General features: G+C 40.1%; 1 protein-coding gene across 7 annotated transcripts in view; it reads left to right on the top strand.

Annotated features, from left to right (window-relative positions):
* Positions 1-25,050, top strand: part of ARAP2 (ArfGAP with RhoGAP domain, ankyrin repeat and PH domain 2) — a 129,311-nt gene that overhangs the window by 52,433 nt on the left and 51,828 nt on the right. For all 7 annotated transcript variants that reach the window (XM_088131574.1, XM_088131578.1, XM_088131575.1 and 4 more), the window contains exons 9-16: positions 1,541-1,719; positions 9,943-10,058; positions 10,946-11,145; positions 14,030-14,115; positions 16,885-17,067; positions 18,251-18,425; positions 19,597-19,731; positions 24,473-24,617. In XM_088131574.1, coding sequence (XP_087987700.1) covers positions 1,541-1,719; positions 9,943-10,058; positions 10,946-11,145; positions 14,030-14,115; positions 16,885-17,067; positions 18,251-18,425; positions 19,597-19,731; positions 24,473-24,617 — 1,219 coding nt within the window. The remainder of the gene's footprint in view (positions 1-1,540; positions 1,720-9,942; positions 10,059-10,945; positions 11,146-14,029; positions 14,116-16,884; positions 17,068-18,250; positions 18,426-19,596; positions 19,732-24,472; positions 24,618-25,050) is intronic.

Below are 25,050 nucleotides of genomic sequence, written 5' to 3'. Positions count from 1 at the left end.
TCTTGGTTAATGTTTCATCTGCCTATCCAGCTGAAGTATTATTTTGTGTTATGGTCTCTGTCTATGAAAGGCTGAATAACTATGTCATTGTTGGTTCTCCTATATGATGGACAGTTAGAGCTTCCAGGAATTGTAGTAACCATATCTGGTTGCCTATTCTGTAGTATAGCTTTGAGAGCCAGTGTAGTGGAGTAGTTAAGGTGTTCGAGTAGGACCAGGGACGATCAGGTTGAAGTCTCCTTTCACTTTGTGACTTTGATGGAATCAGTCTCTCTCAGCTCAACCTTCCACACAGGATTGTTGTTGCAGAGATAAAATGAAGGGATGTCTTCATCTAAGCTGTCTTGAGAACCTGTAAGAAAGGTGGAATATAAATATAATGTAATTTAAAAATGATATAATCAAATGTTATAAATAATATGTTTAAAAGAAATGCAACAATAGATGATGATGATGATGATGATGATGATGTAATAATATAAGCCTTAATACTGAAGGTTATTTCTTTGATCCCTGTATTATAGCCTTGTACAGTGGTTATAGTGCTGGTCTAGGACTACAGAGACACGGGTTAAAGTGTACCTTTGTCCATTGAAGGTCATTGGGTGACTTTAAGCCAAACAACTTTCTCCTAGCCCAACCCATCTCTCAGAGTTGCTTTGGGGATAAATGAAGAGAGATCTCATACTACCTTGATTACTTAGAGGAAAGGCGGGATATAAAATAACATGAATAAATATATGCAGTAAGTTTTTTAAAAAGTCTTTAAAAAACAAAATCTCATTGCCTTTAAGTCAAATGAGTTTGAGTCCAATTTACAACTTGCACTAAAATATTTACAGTGAAAATAGGCCTTTTGGCCAGGTGTGCATTTGGTAATGAATTCAAAAAGCTGCAAATTAAGTAGGTAGGTATGTTTTCCAGCTTTCAGGTTAAAGCTGAGAACCAATGTCGGCTATAACCAGATCAACCCTGGACATATCTGCCTACGGATACAAAGAGTAAAATAGTAGAGAGATTGACTTGTGCAAATGTATGGCTGTGGGCTTAAAAGAATTGCAATATGGCTTTCTTTGTGAAGGAGAAAGAGGGAAGGTATATTTCCCCACGGATTTTCTTCTCGGATCTTATTCTGGTCATAGGTATACAATATTTGAAAAGTTACTGCAACGGACGTGGGTTTGGAGAATGTGATTATGCCATGTCTACGTGAAAGTTCCACTGTGTTTCACGAAGCTTCCTCCCAGATATATCTGCATCAGAATCTGGCCTAAATGAAAACAAAGTGTTGCGGAAGGAGCCACGCATGATTACGCCTGTATTTCAGCTTGTCGGTTTGCTTGATTTCCAAATGAATATCCTGTCCTAGAAGCATCCCCAAGGCTCAGAGTAATCAGAATGAAAGAATTGGTCGTAAACAATGCCATCAACCCTCCAACATAAAAGTCACATTTTAAAAAGTGTGAATGGGGGTGGAGGGCTGGGGTGGCGGTCTGCACGGATGCACAGCATTGTGACATTTTCGTTTGTTTATTTTTAGATGAACGAAATGACTGGGTAGCGACCATCTTTAGCGCTCTGCGGTGCCTGCCTGAAATTTCTCGAGTACGAACGGCCGTTCCACCAGAGAAAAGTGGGTATCTGGAATTGAAAGGATACAAAGCCAAAGTCTTTACCCTGCTGCAAGGGAACAGCGTGTGGATTTGCAAAAGCAATCAGGTACATCCTTCGTTTTCTTTCTTCCTTGATAACACAGCATCAGTAGTGATGTTAGGGCCACAGAGAAGCCCTAACCAGGAAGCTTTGCCCAATCACGTATTTACAAAATGGCACTGGGATAGTGAAACGCTGAAGCGTGGATTGCGGAGTAATGTCCAGCCATTGGTTTTAAGCAGATGGTTGCCGTATTAGAACACTCACATACCCTAGATAGATGGAACAGATGGCATATTATTATGTATGTGTGTGTATGTGTGCATGTGTGTCTATATACATCTATGTACACACACAAACTTATGTGTATAAATATTTCCACCCACCCACTGGCAGGCATATAGACTTTGATTTGTAGTAGCAGAATATGGGTTCTTGTTTTCTCATTTTAACCTCTGACTTCAAGATATTTTCTGTTTCAAATCTCAATAAGAGTTTATACATTTCTGCAATAACACGTTCATCGTTTGTACATCATTCTGTTTCAGATTCAGTCTTACAGTATTCAAAACCAAAAGTTCTTTTAAGATATTTTCAGTGAGCGTTGCTAGCTGTGAGAGCTGGTTGTCAGATTAATAAAAAGGCTAGTTTCCAAAGCAGTCTAAAGGTATGGGCCGGCCTCCTCCTCTTTACGTCAAAGGTGTGAGAGAAAGAGAACAAGAGAGACTCTCTTGATTTGTCTATATATAGCCTTGCAGTTTGGCCTCAGTTGTGTTGAATAGTGTTGTGTGGTTTTTACGTCTTTGGTTATTTTGGTTGCTGTTTACAATCCTGTGTTAGCCACCCAGAAAATTTGCAAGCTGGACTGCCATATAAATTGCTGAAATGAAGGACGGAAGGAAGGGGAAGGGAAAGGGGAGAGAAAAAGGACATGGCATGACAGTTCTATTCTTGATCTAGAGAAGCCAGCAGCATTGATGGGATGTTCAGAATGATAGCTAGGAGAGGTGCAGTTGAGGCACATAGCGGGAAGAGCAAAGACAACTAGAAGAGAAATGAGAAAGCTTAATCAATTACAGGAAATTGGAAGTCCTATTCAGGTGAATTCAGACGTAATTGCCTGCAATTTTCTAAATGGATGATTCAGAGAAAAAGGAGTTTTGATGGAGAGGAACCAACTTAATAAGGCCTGAAGGAGCTACTTTCATGACGCACATTGCTATGAGACAAATACATTCATTTTCTTAAAAGCTAAGAACAAGACTGTTGATGATGAATTGGGAACCATCGACAGGACAGATCCATGCAGAACATTTCAGAAATGGAGCTGAAGGGATGTTCACGAAATACCAATTTAAGTAGCATTTTTCATCTTAAACCTAGATGGTTAGCTGACCTTAGCTGGTCTCAGTAAGCTGAACAAGGCTGGACCTTGTTAAAACTTGGACAGAGATCACACGGGAAGCCAACAGCCTTAGCCTAGACTGGGAAGTTGGAACACATCCCAGAAGAAGACAGTGCCAAATCTCTTCCAGCCAAAAAACCCCCTACATAGATGTGTTCATGAAGTCACCAGGAATTGAGCTCAATTTGAAGGGGCTTTATTTTTTTCTTTAATCCTGTAGTGATTTGCTGATATACTATTGGAAGGGGAAACAGAAAAGATCCTTGAGTTTCTTTTGGAGGTAGCAATGTTGACTATTGATTTGTTCCTCCTCTTAAGAGAGAGAGATGGGAGGATGTGAAAAAAGGAAATGGCTGTATGTAGCTCTAGCATCAGATAACCATGTTAGAACTATGCTTGTGTTTTCTAATGAAAGAGCTTTAAACTTTATTTTCCGCATCCCATCCCATTCTGTCCTGCCCCCTTCTTGCCAGGTGTACCCAAAGTCATCCTGATAGTGACTGGGGTTGTTCTAAATAACCAGTGTTAAATGCCCAGTGGAACAATTGTCTTGGGGTTTGTCAAAACGACAAGGCTGGATGGAATGATTGTTTTCATGGACCTGTGATTCTATTATCTTTTCATTATTGCTGGCTGTTAAGCAAATGCCAGTCACTGATATTGACTCTTCAGACATCTGAATATAAATGAGCTGAGCTGGGGACATAATGCGATCACAATTGCTGGAGTCCATTAGCTACCAGAGTGTGAAATTCTGAATAAGCTCTGCTTAATTATTACAGTGTTCAGCTGCACTGAAAGCAAAGCAAAACTAGGCAGAAAGACCCTCTCCTTGTGCAAAAAAGGAATTGTTTGATTGTGGCCAATCTGTTATTTTCCTGCTGTGGTCTGTCTGGCTTGGCTATTGTGATGCCTTCTGGCTCACCACTAATGAGAAAACATTTGGGATGTTCACAAAACGATTTGATCTGCATCCTCGCAAGTCTGCCTCTTGATCCATGGAGTTGCCTCTTGCTTATTAATCTCTGCCATTAGGTTTCTATTGAAGCACTGGGAAAAAACAAGGCCATCGTTTCAGATAGCCAGGTAAATACACAATGTTCTCTTGAAATAAAGCTAATTAAAGCAGGTTTCCTCCGTACATGGCAGGGTAAGGATTCTCGACAATGCCCATCATAGATCTTTCTCTTATTACGGCTGGGACAGAAAGTGTCCCTATCACCCTGGGCATTATGTTCACTTGAAATCATACTGCCTGATACACAATTAAGAGATAAGGAGAGTAATATTTCTCTACGTGAGCGGTGTACCAGAAAAATGCCGGCTCAGATTTTACCTTATTCTTGCATTAGATCTTGGTTGCTGCCACAGAGTGTCACTGCAGACCAGAGTCTAGAAGCTGTTGTGGCTAAAAATAAGTGTGTGTGTGTGTGTGTGTATATGTGCAGTGTATCAGTAAGAGATGTTTGGCTTTTTAAAGATGGTATTTGGACCACTCAGGAAGTAGAAGAACTGGGCTCAGAAAAGTAAGCAAAATGAGGTCCACTTCCTCCTTGAATAGAAGACCAACAGGAAATTCTAATGATGTTGGCTAGACTGGGAAATTGAAAACACACCCTGGCAGAAGACAGTAGTAAACCACTAAGCTCAACCCGAGGGCATCACTACCTTTTATACCTTAAAAAGCCGTGCACTGTTCCTGGTTTTGGAAATGTTAAGAGTTTTCTCAGTGTCTAAGGAAGAAATCGTTAGAAAAAGAACACGTTGGAATCTGCGTTGGAATCTGCATTGAAATAATGCAGTGTCTCATGATTGACAGCATTACAGTAAAAGAAATAAATAAAACGTGTGCACATCCTTACATTCTCTAGAAAACATTCTCTAGAAAACATCCTTGCAGTCTCTAGAGAAGAGTCTGTTTTCTTGTTTATCAAAGAGTTGTTGCCAAGAGAACGAAGAAAGGTCTGCTCTAGTGAATTCAGAGGTATGTCAAAGTGTTCCATAGTATATTAAAGTATTCAGTTGCTGAGATTTGCTAATCCCTTTTCATTATTAATAAATCTGGATAGAGAAGCCTTATTTTGGGGCATCTTGGTCATTAAGGACTTGACAGGGAATTATAGCGTTTTGGCCAGTTTAGGGAAAAAATTAATGCATGATAAACTTGAACAATTCAGGAAATAATACCGTTAGAATATGCACTGGCACCGTGGATTCTAGTCCTGTGGTCTGCCATGATTCAATCCCTTGCTTTAAAAATGTTGTTTTATTTTATCGTTTGAAAAAAATAATTTGCCTAAATGTTAATAGTATATATCATTGGTGTTAAATATACTGTATGTATGTATGTATGTATGTATGTATGTATGTATGTGTGTATTTAATATGGCTGCCTGTCTCATATTCATGATTCTGGGCAGCTGACAAAGCAGAGTAAAAACAACCAAAATAACATAAAATAGCAGGCCAGAACAGTCATAACGACCAGGAATTGACAACTGCTCTGCACACTTGACTTCTCTCTCCAACTTTCCTCTCCAGCCTTTTGGTTCACTCCATGCACAGACTTCTTTTCTCCCCCACTTCTTTCCTCTCCTCCTCTCTCTCTCCAATTTCTAGGTTAGATTTGCAGCATATCCCCCAGCAAATGAGGTGGGTGTCCCCCCAGGGCTCTAGTCCCCAACATCTGTATACCAGGCTGGACCATGGGACTGCTGTCTCGACATCTCCCCACGCCAGCCCTGGCCAGCAGCCGGGTCAGCTCATCAGGCCTTGTGACAGCACAGGTGCTCTTCAAGACCAGAATCTTTTACTCACTCCAATGGCTGGAGCACGCCAACAGAACAGCAACCAGGTCAGGCCACTAGAACCCCTTATGCCACAACTCAACACAGTAGAGACTGTGGGTTGGACCTCTCTTTCCCTATCAACACCAACTGGAATCAGCCGTGGAGGAAGAGGAGAACCATCACAACGCAGAGCCGCCCACCCCAACTCCTGACGCTGGTCCAGAAAGATACCATGATCAATGGTATTGAAAGCTGCTGGAAGGTCAAGAAGAGCAAGGACGGATGTGCCAGTTCCCATCCCTCTTCCACCAGAGATCATCCAAGTGTGTGATCAATGCCATCTTGATTCCATACCTGGACCTGAATCCTGACTGAAAGGGGTCCAAATAATCTGATAAAAAGGGAAGGTTGGAAACTGGACAAAAATTGTCCAGTACTGTTGGGTCCAGCAATGGCTTCTTGAGGAGGTGGTTCCTCCTTAAGAAACGATGAAACCATCCCCTCTCTCAGAGAGGAATTAATCACTGCCAAGACCCAACGACGAGAGTCAGTTTGGTACTGTGGTTAAAGCACCAGGCTAAAAACCAGAAGATCATGAATTCTGGTCCTGCCTTAGGCACAAAGCCAGTTGGGTGGCCTTGGGCCAGTCACTCACTCTCAGCCCTAGGAAGAAGCAAGCAAGGGCAAGCCACTTTTGAAATCTTGCCAAGAAAACTGCAGGGACTTGTCCAGGCACAAAAGACTCAATCACACATCACCTCCTAGGAGGCCTTAGCCAACCAGGAGGGATATAGATCTAATATGGAGGTGACTCAGCTAACAGCCATCAGAACTTCTTCAGCTTCAGTGTATGCTTATACTGTGCAATTTATTTATATTTTAGTCATCTTGCTTAACTTTAAAAGAGATAAACCATATAGGAGATTGAATACATAGAAAAATATGCAAACAGCAAATTTTTAAATAATCCTCCAGTTAAGATTCATGATGATAGGATGTTGTTCAAATATGAAAAGTAAATTCTGCAGACCATTATTCAATCAAATTATATTACTTTGTATATTTTATTTATTAGATTTTTATACCATTGCAATCATGACTTTCAGGACATGCATATAAAACAATCATAATAAAATACATAGAAGGTTAAAAACAATTAAACAAAAATAATATTTTGCTAATATGTCTCCTTCCATCTTTATAATAATAACATTTTCTGCAACTGAAAGAGCATGAAATATTCTTTAAAGTGCTACTCAGCAGGAGGAATTATTCGGTGAAATACAGTATATCTGTAATAATAATTATAATAATCCAGAGTGCAAGATTTGATAATGCTGTTTTTATGGAGTCAATTTCAATTGTACACATGGACACATACAAAATGCTGTAAGTTTTTCAGTTCTCCAAAACTCTTCATTGGGTGAGATGTTACAAAACAATAATCTAAAGCAGACTCAACCTATTTCCTAGCATCGATCCCCTTCTTTTTCTTTCCTTATTTCTTCTGCTGTGATGACCATGTTAAGCCAAACAAAAGGAAAACAGTTTCACTTTACAATTCTGGTTCCTACAAAAGGAATTTGTATGAATCCACTCAATTTTTAGGAAAGGAATGATGTGCTTGACAGGTTTTGGAGGGCAGCTAATGTCTCCTGATGGAGCTGGAGTTTATTTTGACATACCAGTGTAGCACTTATCAGCTTCTTGGGTTGCATAATGAAGAACAAATCCTTAATTTCACAATGATGTAAATCCATCCATACTAGGGTGGTGTTGTATTTTGATTTGCTCTCCCAGAATTGCTTTGGAGAACCAACATAGTAGCAGCCTTCAATAGCCAGCTGGTTTATGGTGCAATTAGCAGGTACAGTGGTACCTCGGTTCACGAACTTAATTCGTTCCATGACTCTGGTTGCGAACCGAATTGGTCGTGAACCGAATCAAATTTCTCCATAAGGTTCAATGTAATTACGGTTAATCCGTTCTGAACCATATGTTTGTTTGTTTTTTAAACCGCAAAAATATGACACAAAGTACAGCACGAAGAGAGAGAAAGCTAACCTTGCTCGACGCGACTTCTGGTGTGGAGGACAGGAAGGCGGGTGGGGAGGCGGATATTGCTTGGAGGGAGAGTCCCCCTCCCTACAGGAAGCCACGACCATGTGTCACGGGAGGGAAAATGGCCGTGGATCCTGTTCGTAACCTGATCCGGCATTTGCGAACGGAGGCAAAATTTTGCGAATGGAGCTGTTCATGAACCGAATTGTTCGTGAACAGAAGCGTTCGTGAACCGAGGTACCACTGTACTATATTTTTACAGTCATTCTGAAGCATGCTTTGGGTGTCCAATCAAAACACTGCACAGCCTTAAGACACACATTCCAATAATGGCATATATTTGTCGTTAATGACTCCAACATCTCTCTTACGATGTGAGAATCCGTTTCTTTCATTCTTTTTTTAAATGTTACAGTTTACACCCCAATTTTCCCTTTGCATGCTCAAGAGGCCAATAAGGCATAAATCAGAAAGGAAGGTAGCATCACCCTGGATCAGTGCAGACTGATGAACAATATAAAAGTCTTTGGATGAAGATGGTCATTCTGGTTGGAGTCAAAGCGATCCATGATTGCTGTTTACAATGACAGTTAGGCTCCCTTGCCAGCTGCAAGGATTGGAGATTGCTTCTTTGCCCATTGTGGATAGATATTTATCCTGCCTTTGCTCAAATTGGGAAGGAGGATTGATGATTTTTTTTTTTTAAGAAGCCTGATTTGACATTAAGGGATGTTCATTGTCCAGATTTGGCTACATCACAAATGGAAAGGGAAAACATCTGTGATCAACCATGCAGTATGCCATAAACAGAGGAGATGGGCATGGTGTGGTATTTGAGGCTATTTCTGAGGATCCTACTCTTTTGACTATTACAAATCCTTGTAATGTATTCATTAACCTCAAATTGATTTTTGTCTGTCATGTCTTGTCTGATTCATGTATGTAAGGCAGTACCAGTAGTCCAGAAGGCAAGTAAAGATAGACAGACAGACACACTTTATAGTTTGATCTAGTATAGCTGTTATTTCTGTTTACTTTATCTCTTAACATATACATCACATAATATGCTGTCAAAGCCAAGTGGACAAATGATTATAGCCATCACCTATGGGAGACAGATTGGATTAATAAACCATTGGGTTGTCTCCAGAGAAACCTTTGGTTTGTGGCTGAGCAGATACATCTAGAAGGTTGTTCGGCTAAAGGGGGAAAAAAAAGAACTGTGAAAGTGGATGAGGACTAGTGACAGATGAGGGAGTGGTAAATTTCTCCGAAATAGCAAGTGGAAGCAATTTTTTAAAAATCCTGAAAATTCATGCATACGGATATTGTAAGAAATATTGGAGGATCAAGAACTTGAACCAAGTAACCAAAAGTTGAAATCAGGTTCACCCAAAATGAACACTCAGGTCTCTGAATCTTGTTAAATGCGCACCCCTCTGAACTTGCTGACTTTGATTCTACACAGAGGTGGTGACCTCAGATACGTCCAAGTTGGGTTGGACAGCTATTTGTTGGAGATGCTCTAATGTGGATTCTTACATTGAAAAGGGGGTTAGACTTGATGGCTTCAGTGACATCTTTTAATGCTATGATTTTATGAGATGTTGAGAGATAGAAGTTCTGCACTTGATTCACTTGTGAATTTAGTTAGTGCCTGAGGCAAGATAAAGAGTCTCTCTTCACTATAGGCCTACCCTCATGTTCAGACTTACGATATGCTTTTGGCATGTTTCTATCTTGGGTTTCACTCTTGATTATACACACACACACACACACACACACACACTTCAGACTCTTAGGAAAATGTGGGGAAATACATTGTATGAAATCTGCTGTTTATTGTAGGACATTAAAATTATAATTCATGGAATGCTTGAACTAAGCAGTCTTTAATGCAAGCAATAAGGGAACATCCCCTTGGTTTTGTATTCTGCAGAGACCCATCTATGCAATTCTGCTTTCAAAATACATTTCATCAGATTTTTTAAAAACCATGAAATTGATGTCCTTTTTTTTTCTCCTTCACTCTAGGATTTTAAGTCTGGCTATGGCATTACAATCATACCTATGAACGTGGCTAATGTGAAGCAGATAGATCGCACAGCAAAACAGTGTTTCGAAATAATTACACCTTATCGAAGCTTTAGGTAAGACCAGTGAATGTTTGTTTTTAAAAATGTGCGGCAGCATTTTTGGGGAACAGCTGAAACCACCCACTACATGAAATAATGGATATTTCGGTATTACAAGGAATATTTATAGTGAATAATTTTGCTGCGAATTGGGTTGAGCAATAGTCTACTTCCTTCTGTTTTTCTTATCTCAACTTTTTTGCCTGCTATTTTTATTCTTTTCCAGTTGCATAATGTTTCTTTCCCCAAAAGGAAATAGTGTGATCGGTATGTATATAGATTAGTATGAGTAATTTATGCCAGTGTGCAACAGAAACTCCTTTCTAAAGTTGGAGGTAACTTTTCACATAATCTCAGTAAAGACTCAAACGTGTCTTTAAGATAATATAGATGAAGAGGTAACCAGTTAGTAGGAAGGGTATTTTTTTTTTCACTCCCCAGTTCTGCATATATTGGCAAAGTCAGTTTTGTCCAGCCAGTCTCCAGGAGTCAACACTGACTCGAAGGCTCATCATCACCAATAATGATAAATAAAAATCAGGACACTTTTTGGTGGAGAAGAAGCCCATTGAATGTTCATTGGTTCTTCTGATGTCAGGCTCTTCATGGAGCTAAGAATCAAAGCTGCGTTCAGCTTTTTTTCCCTTTTTTTTTTCAATGCCTTTGAGTCAGTATTGACTCCTGGTGACTGCATGGACAAGTCCCAGCAGTTTTCTTGGCAAGATTTCAGAAGTAGTTTGCCATTGCCGCCTTCTTCCTAGGGCTGAGAGAGTGACTGGCCCAAGGTCAGCCAGCTGGCTTCGTGCCTAAGGCAGGACTAGAACTCATGGTCTCCTGGTTTCTAGCCTGGTTTCTTAATCACTACATCAAACTGGCTCTGAGGCTAAATCAATGTATTTCAGCTTTACTGCAGAATCTGAGAAAGAAAAGCAGGATTGGATTGAAGTGCTGCAGCAGTCCATTGCAGAAACTCTCTCTGACTATGAAGTAGCTGAGAAGATCTGGTTCAATGAATCGAACAGGACTTGTGCTGATTGTAAAGCTCCTGATCCTGACTGGGCATCCATCAATCTCTGTGTCATCATTTGCAAGAAGTGTGCAGGTAATTAAGAAACTCTCAGATCCTACTGAACCAGGATGGCAACTTTAAAAGTAGTGGCATGTATAAAACAGATTTATATTATTTTATTATGGGTTTTGAAATCAGTTTCATGATTTGGACTTGCGTGTACTGTTCATGTTCGTGGCCACTGAAACTATGGTAGCACTGCGGTTGTAGATACAACTAGATGACATTGACTGTCTGGACCAATTACAGTTAGGATTGCTCTGTTTGTTACCTGACAACCAGCAATTCTGTCCTGGAAGGATTTAATTTGTGCTTGTCTCACCCCATCCAGATCCTATATCCTCCAGGCCCTGGTTCAGGACTTTCATGGCATATCTGGATCTAACTGGGGTGGTAAGATGCAGTGGTACCTCGGGTCACGAACTTAATTCATTCCGCGACTCTGGTCGCGACCCGAATCACATTTCCCCATAAGGTTCAATGTAAATACGGTTAATCCGTTCTGAACCATATGTATTTTTTTTTTAAACCACAAAAATATGAAACAAAGTACAGTACAGTACGAAGAGAGAGAACGCTAACCTTGCTCGAGGCGACTTCTGGAGTGGAGGACAGGAAGGCGGGTGGGGAGGCGGTTATTGTTTGGAGGGAGAGTCCCCCTCCCTACAGGAAGCCACGACCACGTGTCACAGCAGGGAAGATGGCCACGGGTCGTGTTCGTCACCCGATGCGGAGTTCGCGAACGGAAGCAAATTTTTGCAAACGGAGCTGTTCATGACCCGAATTGGTTGTGAACAGAAGCGTTCGTGAACCGAGGTACCACTGTATAACTGAATGTCATCAACTTATTGATGACACCTCCCCCCACAATCATAGATGATCTTTTACAGCATGTAGATGTTAAATAATATCATGTACACGATAAATAACACTAAGCTGTGTAAGAGCTCACATTGGGAAGCCTAGAATTTTGAGTACTTCTGCCCCATGACCACTGACTGTAACTGCTCATTCAGGTAAGAGTAGAATCACCATAAAACTGTGTTCCAAACTCATAACCCTGGCAGGCAATCCAGGAGGATATCATGGTCAACGATATCAAACATTTCTGAGAGGACTAATAGGACCAAGAGGGATTATACTCCCTCTTCTAGTTCTTGATGAAGGCAATCTATCAGAGTAATCATTGCCATTTCTGTCCCATGACTGGGACTGAATCTTGAATAGAAAGGATCCAGATAATGTGTTTCCTCTAGGATCCTTGTAGCTAGTTTTCCATCACCTTCTCAACCATCTTCCCTAAAAAGGGAAGGTTGCAGACTAGACGAAAGTTGTCAAGGATGGTTAGATCCATGGAAGGTTGATTATCTCCCTAATCCAACTCCTCATGACCTGCCCAACCACTGAAGGAATCAGGATGAATATGGATCAAGCACACAGGTGCTGGATGTTGTAAATGTAAGTAAAATTAAAATGAATGCCTGTCTTGTCCAAACCACTTTGGAACCAAATGACTTGTTCATTGTATCTGGGGAATATGGAATGTGCACTCAAAATCCACTAAAATGAGAGTCTGTCAAATCAGAATTTTATCATATTCAGGGATGTGTCTGGGTTTCATTATGAATTTATCTGTCATTTACTTTAGAAGACACCCAGCTCCTCAAAGAATCTGGGGTGGTGTAGAGCATTAAAAGCAGTAAACACAATAAAACAAAGGAAAACCAATGTATGTCAATAAGAGAAAACATTCAAACTAACATATATCAGTTGGAGGCTCAGCACCTATCTTATCCCAAGGTCTGGGGAAAAGACCTGATTTTCAGAGATTTTTTAAATACAGAGAGAGTATGGGGCCCTGTGGAGCTTCTGGGGGAGGCTGTCCCAGAAGGCAGTTTAAATTAGGACAAATAGACTGAATCTTGATATTGTATTGGTTGGTAGAAAGTATTGCTTGTCATTCAAAGCCTGATACTGAGATTAGGATTCAACTTGTTTGGTAAGCATTGTGCTCTTCTTGAAAGATCATCTTTGTAGACAAGTTCCTTCACTAATTTGGCAACAATTACCAGGTCCATCATGGTGTCACTTTTAACTAAGTGCAACTGTATATAAGGGTATGCTTAAAGTCAATCTAAAGCTTCAGTTGCCTAAAACCTGACACCTAAACCGCAATTTGGTGCACACTATCAAGGTCTTATCACCACAATATTGAAAGATGTACATTGCTACCAATTCTTTTGTAGGGTGACCTCAAAATATTATTCTTAAACTTGAAAGTGAGGATGGCATTCTTTTTCTGTTCATGACTGCATTTTCTTAAGAAATAGGCTGGGACCTGCATGAGGGTAATTAATGAGCCCAAATCAATCAACCCTCCCTTTTCCCCCTCTTCTTTTGCTGTAGTATTCTCCCTCTGCTTCCTTGTCTTCTTCCCGACTTCATGTTCCCAAGGAAGGAATGCATCAATTTTCCTCCTGGTAAATTGATTATTTACTGAGAGCTTTTGCAATTAATCTCAGGACTGCATGAAATTAAGTCAAAGGCTGTGAGTGGCCCACCTCTGCTATAGAGCTTTACATGGCTTAAGCTTGGCTGTCTGAAAACCCATTTTTCTCATTATGATTAAGCTCTGCAGGAGAGGCCTTGTTGATTAACATCCACATGGTTTTAGATAGACATGCTCGAGTCAGCAGCACTTGTTCAAATTGCATTCTCTGATTATAAGCCCTGGAAGAGCTCACATGTGTTCACTTGTATGTGCAAGCATTCTTTAGTGTCTGTAATAGAAATTTTATCAAACTTTTCTGCTTCATGCATATTCGTGTACCTGTTGTCTCTTTGGGTTTATTTGCCGTTAAAATCCTCTCCTTTATTGTTAACCTTCAAGCATGCTTTATTTTTCTGTTTGTCCCAGGGCAGCACAGATCGTTAGGACCCAGAGATTCAAAGGTCCGGAGTCTCAAAATGGATGCCAGCATTTGGACCAATGAACTCATTGAGGTAGGAAAGGATTGAGGTGGAAAAAGAAGAGCAGGAGAAGTCACCTATTACTTGGAAATTCATGGCATTTAAATGCACATTTCACAACAACTTGAAATCATTTGATAGTAACTAGCTAGTTATAATGTTCATCTTTCTTCCATCTTTTGTTTTCATTAAATTATTTTTTAAGGTTAAGCCTTTTCAAGATGGCTTTGATGGGACATAAATATTAACTATGGAAAAGTTTTTTTTTTGTTCTTTTTTATTGGACACCTAAAGCCTTTTGCCCCTTTTGGGTTTGTGTCAACCTTTCCAGGTAGACCAGACAGGAAACACAACCAGATGAGCTAATTCTATCTAATTGTAAGGCCATGAGAATCTTGCAAGTCTGACACTACAAATCTCCCACCGTCTCTTTTATCACAGCCTGATAAATTAGGGAGGTCCCTTTCTGAGTTTCTTTTTCTGCCTATTATCCAGCTGCAGACTATACCTTCTTATCTGATCATTCTCTCCTTCTCCAAAAGTCCCACTTACAGTTGTGTGAAAAAGAAAGTACACCCCCTTTGAGTTCTATGGTTTTACATATCAGGACATAATAAAAATCATCTGGTCCTTAGCAGTTCTCAGAAGTAGGTAAATACAACCTCAGATGAACAACAACACATGACATATTACACCAAGTCATCATTTATTTTACAAAAAGAAAGCCAAAATGGAGAAGCCATGTGTGAAAAACTAAGTATACCTTATGATTCAATAGCTTGTAGAACCACCTTTAGCAGCAATAACTTGAAGTAATCGTTTTCTGTATGACTTTATTAGTCTCTCACATAGTTGTGGAGGAATTTTGGCCCACTCTTCTTTACAACATTGCTTCAGTTCTTTGAGGTTTGTGGGCATTTGTTTATGGACAGCTCTCTTGAGGTCCCGCCACAGCATTTCAATCGGGTTGAGGTCTGGACTTTGACTGGGCCATTGCAACACCTTGATTTTTTTCTTTTTCAGCCATTCTGTTGTAGATTTGCTGGTGTGCTTGGGATCATTGTCCTGTTGCATGACCCAATGTCGGCCAAGCTTTAGCTGTCGGACAGATGGCCTCACATTGGACTCTAGAATACTTTGTTATGCAGAGGAGTTCATGGTCGACTCAATGACTGCAAGGTGCCCAGGTCCTGTGGCTGCAAAGCAAGCCCCAAATCATCACCCCTCCACCACCGTGCTTGACGGTTGGTATGAGATCTTTGTGCTGATATGCTGTGTATGGTTTTCGCGAAACCTGGTGCTGTGCATTATGGGGAAACATCTCCACTTTGGTCTCGTCTGTCCAAAGGACCGTGTTCCAGAAGTCTTGGGATTTGTTCAGATGCAACTTGGCCAACCTAAGCCATGCTGCCATGTTCTTTTTAGAGAGAAGAGGCTTTCTCCTGGCAACCCTTCCAAACAAACCATACTTGTTCAGTCTTTTTCTAATCGTACTGTCATGAACTTGAACATTTCGCATGCTAACTGAGGCCTGTAGAGTCTGAGATGCAACTCTTGGATGCTTTGCAATTTCTCTGAGCACTGCATGGTCTGACCTTGGGGTGCATTTACTGGGACATCCACTCCTGGGAAGACTGGCAAGTGTCTTGAATGTTTTCCACTTGTGAATAATCTTCCTCACTGAAGAATGATGGACTTTCAATTGTTTGGAAATGACCTTATAAACCTTCCCAGATTGATGGGCAGCAACAATTGCTTCTCTAAGATCATTGCTGATGTCTTTTTGGTACTGTGTTAACGCACACCTCAATGCTCGAGACCAGCAAACTCCTAAAACTTTGGCTGTTATAGAGGTAGTCACACTCGCTGATGATCAGTTGATCAAGGGCATTTGATTAGCAGCACCTGGCTGCTACTTAGCCTCTTCATACCTATGGAAGCAGGAAGGGTGTACTTAGTTTTTCACACATGGCTTCTCCATTTTGGCTTTCTTTTTGTAAAATAAATGATGACACGGTGTAATCTGTCATGTGCTGTTGTTCATGTGAGGTCATATTTACCTACTTTTGAGAACTGGTAAGGACCAGATGATTTTTATTATGTCCTGATACTTAAAACCATAGAACTCAAAGGGGGTATACTTTCTTTTTCACATGACCGTACCCTTACAGTTTGATTGATTCCACTAGCAATTAATGCATTTTTAAATTATTTTCTTGATCTAAGTAAATCAAATGATTTTCAGACAGTTTTTCTACACGATGTCAGTGTGTTAGACTTCACAAGTATGATTTATAATGTACCGTGTTGATGCAAAACTTTTCTCTCTTTGCCCAAATTTCCCATTTTTGTTTTGTTTGTTTCATGTACACTCCTGCACTAAGTCATGTCGTAAGAAATATGCTGTTCATCTGTTTGTTTGTTTTTTCCTTTTCTGCTTTTCGGTGGCTTCGAGAAACATGTAACGAGTTTGCATGGTTTGCATATTAACTAAATATATACATTTGCTAAACATTAATTATCCAGTGGCAAAATAATTGAGTCTTTCTTGTCCCAGGATAATCCTCAAAAAATATAAATTCAGGTACACTCATACACACCTATTGGAGAAGAACATGGAAAGACTATTGTTCTAATTTGATTTACTTCTTATTTTTCAATGGTAGTGTAATCTTACATATTATAGTGTCTTCCCAGAATAATTTTAAAGTGGGGAACTTTTTTTTTTTGCTTAGAAGGTCCTTTCCAGACTCCTTTCATCTCCCCTTTTCCCTCTGATTAACAATTTTCCTTCTTCTGTAGCTTTTTATTGTGATAGGTAACCAAAGGGCCAACAGCTTTTGGGAAGGGAATCTTCAACCACATGAGGCCTTGAATTTTGATGTGCCAGCTGACCAGAGGCTAACTTTTATTATCCAAAAATATAAAGAACGAAAATTCATAAAAAACACCCTGCTCTCTAAAACCAAAGATGAGTTAAATAAGGTAATGCGGATGAAAATGTTGAGGATGGGAACAATTTTGGGTCGTTTTGCTTTTTGTTTAAAAAATATAAATCACTTGTGAAGTAGAACCATAGGAGAATCTTTTACTATGCATTGGGATTAAACAGGGCACACGTTTCTTAATAAAAAGGAATGGGTTTGCTAATGTAATGAGTGGAAATGAAATAAATGTCCACAACCAATAATGGCACCTTAGAGTGCCTGAAGGATGTGCTTTCCACTCATGAGCACAGGGCGATGTGCATTGTCTTGTGACTTCCTTCACGTCACCCAAAATGTTTAGACTTGATCCAGATCAATGAGCACATGTAATTGTTCAGTTAAACATCTCTTTCATCTCTTCATATGTAGTGGATTTCATTGCTGTCAAAAAAGGAGATGAAAGTTTAGCAATTCTAGGGAGGTATGGGATGTATTTCACAACTGCAAATTTATTCTGTAGGAGCCAGGTTGAATTGTTTCATTATACACTACTCTTCCATTTTAGTTTCCTCTGATGGAGGAATTAAGAAAGAAGCATCCAAGTATCCAGAAAAGGGTTTGGGGTTTCTGTAGTTATTTTAGTCAGACATAAATAAGGACCAAGGACCTATTTTTCCAACCTAGAATATCCTTGAAGAAGTAATTGCACTCCATGGTAATTGAAGCATGCTACGCTTTGTATCCTACATTTCTGTAATCCCATGAAGATCTTTTTCGTTGTATCAGTCATCAGAGATCAAAACTCATTTGGTGTTCTTTGATAAAATACCTGGTAGAAGACTCTCAAGGCCATGTTTCCGGTTGTATACTTTAAAAAAAACAAGGTGGATGTTATCCCACCTTTGTAGATAACAGATGACAAGGAGGAGTCCTGGGGGACAGATGCAGTCATAGTGGAAATACAAATCTAGCCTCTCCCTGTGGACAACCCTCTCTATGCATGATCAAGGGCCATATAAAATCTTAAGAGCCATTATGCAGATACAGTGGAACCTCGCGTTACGAACGCTTCTGTTAACGAACTTTTCGGGTTACGACCAGCTCCGGCCGCAAAATTTTGCTTTGGTTGAATTTTAATGGAAGCTATCAATTCCATAAACATGCCGGTTCAATTAAGAAACATTAATCCCTTCCTCTTTGGCACTCTGCATATCGCTCATGCTTTTCATCTTTGCAATCAGGCTCTCTGTGCTGCAGTGATGAAGCCGGATGTATTGGAAACAATGATGTTGTTGTTTAGTGGAGCAGACGTGATGTGTGCAACTGGAGACCTTGTGTGCAGCACCCCATATTTGTTAGCCAAGAAATCTGGGCAAAGGTTGCAGATGGAATTCCTCTACCACAATAAGTTTTCAGGTACAGACCCGCATTAGTATGTGCCTTACATAGTTTGAATGTGGGCTTCGTGCAATGTGATTTGGGGAGCTCAGGCTTCATGTTACTAGATGACAACAAATAAGGGAGCAAGGATCCTTGTGGATAAAAGGCTCTTAGGCTTACCAAACCTTACCAGGTTTTCTTTGGAAAGAAACATGGCAGGAAGAGATAGAGAAACTGTTTAAAGTGTGCACTTTTATTTCTAAAGTTGTTCTGAGGAATAAAAGCAAGATAAGCAGCCACCCTGCCTTTTCTTCAAGGTCCGGGCATTCATCAATTATTATGGGATCTTAATGAAACAGATATTTCATTGAATGATAGACTCGAACAGAGGATGGATAATTGAATGCTGGTTAATGCAAGGTGTGGTTTTTAAACTTAGTTAAAATAAGATAGTTTCATTGTTTGGCATGAACTAAACTAAACTTGGGTATGAACTTTAAGGTTGGCAGTCAGCTGCCGTAGAATTATATGCAGCTCTTGAGCCTCCTTTTGTTGGCCCTCAAGGTCCCTTCTCACCATGTCTACAGAAGATAGCTTGCTCTTTGTGTGGGCCCTAAAATAGGCAATTAACACACCAAAGGTGGCAAACCATCTTTGGAACTAACCCCACCCCACCCCGCATGTGTGAAATGTGTCCCTCACCCCCCGCCCCGTTAAATGTGACCTTCGACCACCAAAAGGTTGCCAACTGCTCTCTTAATCCCTACCTTAATCCCTACCAGGGCAGAGAGTTCTCAGAGGCTGGGAAAAGTAAGTGAAGGTAGAAGAGCCATTAGCCCTACAGTAACACAATCTAGGAAAAAGTCGCTTCTCTCAACCCTAGGAAGGAGGCAGTGGCAAGCCAATTCTGAAATCTTGCCAAGAAAACTGCAGGGGTTTGTCTAGGCAGTTGCCAGGAGTCAACACTGACTCAAAAGGCACACACAAAATCACAGAAAGAAAGTCTGGGCAAATCTTGCTTTTTCTTGGCCATGTGTTGCTGTTTAGCCCCCAGTTCTGGGACTTCTTGAATACTCAAACCAAATGCTGAGTAGGTCTGATTCTGCTTCATCATAGGTTTTCTAGATGCCGCTCTTCAGAGCAACTCGTCTCAAACAATGGTTTGAGATTTAACCTCCATAACTAATAGTTCTTCATTACTTTACAGATTTTTCAAACTGTGATGGCCATTCAAACAACAGTTCCTGTCCTGATTCATCCTTACATTCCTTCCTTTATGATAATTTATACATGGTTTCCTTCAACACTCCAAAGCTGTTTATTGAGAGAAAAATACAAGAAGGTATGCTGGTCTTTCCTTTTCTTTCCTTTTGCGTAGGTAGCCTGGTACAATACTGGTACAGATGACTGACCTTTTAGTGTTTTATTTTAGAACTTTATCAGTAATATATATATATAAAAAAAGCATTTCGAAACATGAGAGTGTCGGAACAAGTAGGAGAAAAGATAGGGAAAAAGTAATTTCCCTTCAAATGAAATAATGTTCTGTGGTCACAGGTTCACATGAAAAAAAGTGAACAGTATTTTGATTGCTAAGCATTGCAGTCTCTTAAAACATTCCTTACCCTGATGAATTTATGAATTTCTCCATTGGAGTAAAGCTAACTGGTTGAATAATGTTCAAAAAGTACTTCTTAACAGCCAGTGGGACATTGTAGATAGGCAACATAAGCATAGGTTTAGGGGGTAGATAGCAAACAGCCTTAGAATTAATGATTGTATTGTTCTAAAAAGAAAATGGAGAAATATATTTTCCTGAGAATGTATGGACTCTTAGCATAGTACTTTTTTTTTTTAATACAATATATTTATTTATTTGCAATTTCTGTAATCCACCGCAGACCAACAAGGAAAAAAAAAAGATAAAAAGGACATAAAATAATTTCTCATCTCAACATAATGCCAAGAGATGACCCCTCCCAAAACAATCAGATTGGATTAAAGACACAGCAGAATGGAGATGTTTTGGCAGCTATAAAATGAAGGGTGTTTCATTAGGGTTCACAGTGAGATGCTCTCCTTTTCCAGCAGCCCCCAATTAAATAACTGTGCAGCCAATTTTGCATGTTTTCAGGAGTTTGAGATGTTCATTTCCCTGGGCTACCTTCTATTTTAAAAAGGATGGGAGCTACAGAACATACTGTGATGTGCAAGTCCCCTGTTTACTGTCCATGCAGCTGCAAGAACTTCAAAAAGAGTTTTTATATTGCAATATATACCTAGTGAAGCTAATGAACAAAATTGAAATGCATCATAGGTACAGTGGTACCTCGGGTCACGAACGCTTCTGTTCACGACCAATTCGGGTCACGAACAGCACCGTTCGCAAAATTTTGCTTCTGTTCGCGAACTCCGCATCAGGTGACGAACAGGATCCATGGCCATTTTCCCTGCTGTGACATGTAGTCATGGCTTCCTGTAGGGAGGGGGACTCTCCCTCCAAACAATAACTGCCTCCCCACCCGCCTTCCTGTCCTCCATGCCTCAAGCAAGCTTAGCGTTCTCTCTCTTCATAGTGTACTGTACTGTACTTTGTGTCATATTTTTGTGGTTTAAAAAAAAATACATATGGTTCAGAACGGATTAACCGTATTTACATTGAACCCTATGGGAAAATTTGATTCAGGTCGCGACCAAAATCGGTTGGCGACCAAATTCGTAGGGGTCAGAACGGATTAACCGTATTTACATTGAACCTTATGGGAAAATTTGATTCGGGTCGTGACCAATTTGGGTTGCGACCAGAGTCGCGGAACGAATTAAGTTCATGACCCGAGGTACCACTGTATATGGCAGCATGGAAGGATCAACAGAACTGAACTTTGATAAGGAAAAAGAAAATTGTTACAGTGGTACCTCTACTTACAAACGCCCCTACTTACGAAAATTTCGAGATATGATCAGCTCCGGCCCCAAAAATTTACCTCTACTTACAAACTCACCTCGACTTACGAGCTGTTTTTCCGCCCGTGCCACGTGGTCCACGGCCATTTCCCGCCCATTCCACGTGGTCCGTGGCCATTTTCCGCCCGTTCCACGTGGTCCATGGCCATTTTCCGCCCATGCCACGTGGTCCGCGGCCATTTCCCACCTGTTCCACGTGGTCCGCGGCCATTTTCCGCCCGTTCCACGTGGTCCGCGGCCATTTTTCTGCCCGTTTCACGTGGTCCGCGGCCATTTTCCCGCCCGTTCCACGTGGTCAGCGGCCATTTTTCCGCCCCTGACACGTGGTCAGCGGCCGTTTTTCTGCCCCTGACGCGTGGTCCAGGGACGCCGGAACAGATTAACGGTAATTACATTGATCCTTATGGGAAAATTTACTTCAACTTGCGACCAAATCGACTTGCGATCAGAGTCACAGAACGGATTAAATTCGTAAGTAGAGGTACCACTGTATTTTGTTATAAACAGAACAACCCCCCCCCAACTTGATTATATCGCTTGAAAGTCTTCCTCGCCCTTGGTTTTTGTTTTAAAAAGCTAGATTGAATATTGACAAACACCACATATCAACAAACAGTTGCTAACATCTAAAGCAGCAGGAATGTGGCACAATTCTGCTTGATTTCTGCTGCCATTAGGAAGTTCTGGGCTTAACCCTTATTCTTATGGGGGCTCTTTGGTGATGAAAACCTAAAGGTATTAAAAGTAAGCAATCTCCCTTGGTTGGTTGTTTTTAATGTGTGCTGCATTGCTTTTTTGGCTTTTGACCGTGAATCAGTAAAATAGTCTAATTATAAAAATCAGGTATATATTTCTTCTTCCAGTATTGTGCAATAATTATTTTAACCAACTCCCATGAGTACAAAAACACAGTTCCTGATAGGCAACTATAGCTAAGAAGGACATATGTGCCCTTAATATACAGCAGTTAATCCAGAGTGGTATTAACAACATATTGCATGATTAACATGTCACTGAAATTAACATGTCACAATAAACGGTGTTAAACGTGTCTCAGTCTTGCTCTGTTTTGATTGCAAGACCTGGACAAATCACCCGCTCTTGTATTGTGGGGGGTTGGAAACTATAGCTTGGACCAAGGATTCAAGGTGCAGATGAGAAAGGAGAAAGATGGCCTGAGGTCAAAATTTGTTCTTACCAAGTATTTTTTAAATTTAATTAATTTAAACTTATTGGCCACCCAACTCCAATGTAATCTTGTTGGCACAGAAAACTAAAAAAAGACATAAAAACAGCTAAAGGTATTAAATCAATAGGCAGGCTAGACTACAATGCTGTAATTACAAAATCCACAAAACAAAATAGGGCCGTTATCATGTTGGTTGTGGTGGAAATAAATCACATAAATAAATGGATGCATAGAGAGCAGAGAAATGCTACATTAGATAGTATGGATGGATGATAGATGATGGATGATGGATGGAAGAGTAGAGAAATGCTAGATTAGACAGGATGGATGGATGGTAGATTATATAAGAGAGAGTGTGAGATAGAAAAGTGATAGATACTGTAGAGAGAAGGAAGGAAGGAAGGAAGGAAGGAAGGAAGGAAGGAAGGAAGGAAGGAAGGAAGGAAGGAAGGAAGGAAGGAAGGAAGGAAGGAAAGGAAGGAAGGAAGGAAGGAAGGAAGGAAGGAAGGAAGGAAGGAAGGAAGGAAGGAAGGAAGGAAGGAAGGAAGGAAGGAAGGAAGGAAGGAAGGAAGGAAGGAAGGAAGGAAGGAAGGAAGACATCTACAGTCTTCTTCCTCCCTTTACCCATTTTAAGAGCAGGGAGTAGGAGGTAATGTTGGTCAGTTTTAACACTGTAGGAAATCTTGCATGGTTATATTTATTACAAATCTGATATGAATATACTTTGGGAGATGATTTTTCAGGCTCTTCTTTTCCTTTATTTCCCCCCAAAGCTATCGATTGTTTTCCTTAGCTTCGCCACCCTGAGTAGGCTTTCTACCATCCCTTCTACCAGTGTAAAATAGATTGACTCTGGCTTGGCCTCTGTTTCCACCACTTGTGGTGGGTTAGGAGGGAGAGTAGCACCTTTTGCTATGACTCAGCCATTCATTTTGCAATCAACTTCTGTCAAGGTACATTTTTTCCCTGCAGCTTTCATTTCTTTTTAAGTTCAGACGGTGTCTTCTTTTTTCTACCTATGGTTTTTTGTTTTTTTTTTTGGTCTCCCTCTCTTGTTTGAGTCTTTATGGTTTCTATAAATCTGAAATTGGCAAATACAATATGAAGCTTTTAAAAGCTTCTGTTTTTCTTTTTTAAAGGGGGAAAAAAAGCCACCGTATCAACTCAATGAGGCTGTTTACAAGTATCAAAAGGGAGGGAATAAGCTTTTCCATGCTTTTCCATTAACAGTGAAAACATCCACTTGTTTAACTGAAAGCTTGGTTGAAATTGGACTCAGCTATTTCTGAGCCTACGCATAGGGAGTGGGGTAATTTAATTAATTACAGATCTGATTATTTCTGAAAAGGATGGAAGTACAAAGGGCCTGATTTGGTACAGAAGCTTTGGTAAAATATATATGTTCATTATGTCAGATGTGAAGTGTGCAAATACTGGTTTTAGATCCAGGCAAGATCCTACTTAAGAGATGCCCATTTGATCCCTGAGCATCTGCCTGGGACAGTTGGACTCATTTGTGTCTCGATATCCTACCTGTCTTATTTGAATTGACAGCATCTGTGGGGACTTGGTTTTTAAGAGCATCATGACCCAATTCATTTAAACCATCCAACAGAATGTAGCATCCAAATCTGAACATAGGACGTCCCCAGTCCAGATTCTTAAGTATAAAATAACTTTGGAAAACATTCTGGACATCAAAAACGGTATCCCTTACAAGTTAAAATAACAGCTAACAAATCACTAGCTCCCTGTTGTGCATCACTGAATCACAGAATCTTTTGTAAAAGGCAGATGGAAGATTTAAGTTTTGCAAGACTCATTGTAAACATTTTGTTGGCTATGTGTGTTTCAGTCATTCATTATTTGCTAATTGCCATGTGATAATGGTTGTGCTTCCGTCAATAAACTAAACCATCTTGAAATGCAGAGGGCAGTAAGAGATGGTGTGTCTTGGAAAGTGGCTTTTTGAGTTACTATGAAAATGAGAAGATGGCTACCCCAAGTGGCATGCTGGACATGAGTGAAGTTATCTGTCTTGCCATTCACAAGTCAGATGTCTCCTTATCCATGGGGTAAGTCCTCGGCCTTTGTTGATTTTGGTTAATGATTTGTTCTGTCGGTATTGATATTATTATGGATTTTTTTACAATACAATTTTTTACAATGGTTGGTACATTCTTACTGTGGATGTCTTAATTGTTGATTTATTATTGTAAAGTGCTGGGAGTCCACAGCAGATCCAGCAATATACAAATAGAATGAATGAATGAATGAATGAATGAATGAATGAATGAATGAATGAATGAATTTAATAATCTGAGAAATGAACCTCGCACATTATGGGCAGTGTGAGGATTTGCTCTCCCCCAATAAAACCTTACTCTTAATGGACTTAGTGAAATTAAAATTACTTGATATTCATGGTTCTTTTTAAATCAGTGGAGCTTGTAAAAATTTTCCAGAGGCATGAGGATATTCCTGTCGATTTTTTAAAGCCAGGATTTA

This window comes from Python bivittatus, unplaced genomic scaffold, assembly GCF_059951505.1.
Source record: "Python bivittatus isolate LINGU-HERP-01145 unplaced genomic scaffold, Pbiv_v1 ctg000960_np1212, whole genome shotgun sequence".
Lineage (NCBI taxonomy): Eukaryota > Metazoa > Chordata > Lepidosauria > Squamata > Pythonidae > Python > Python bivittatus.
This window is presented reverse-complemented; position numbering and strand designations above follow the sequence as displayed.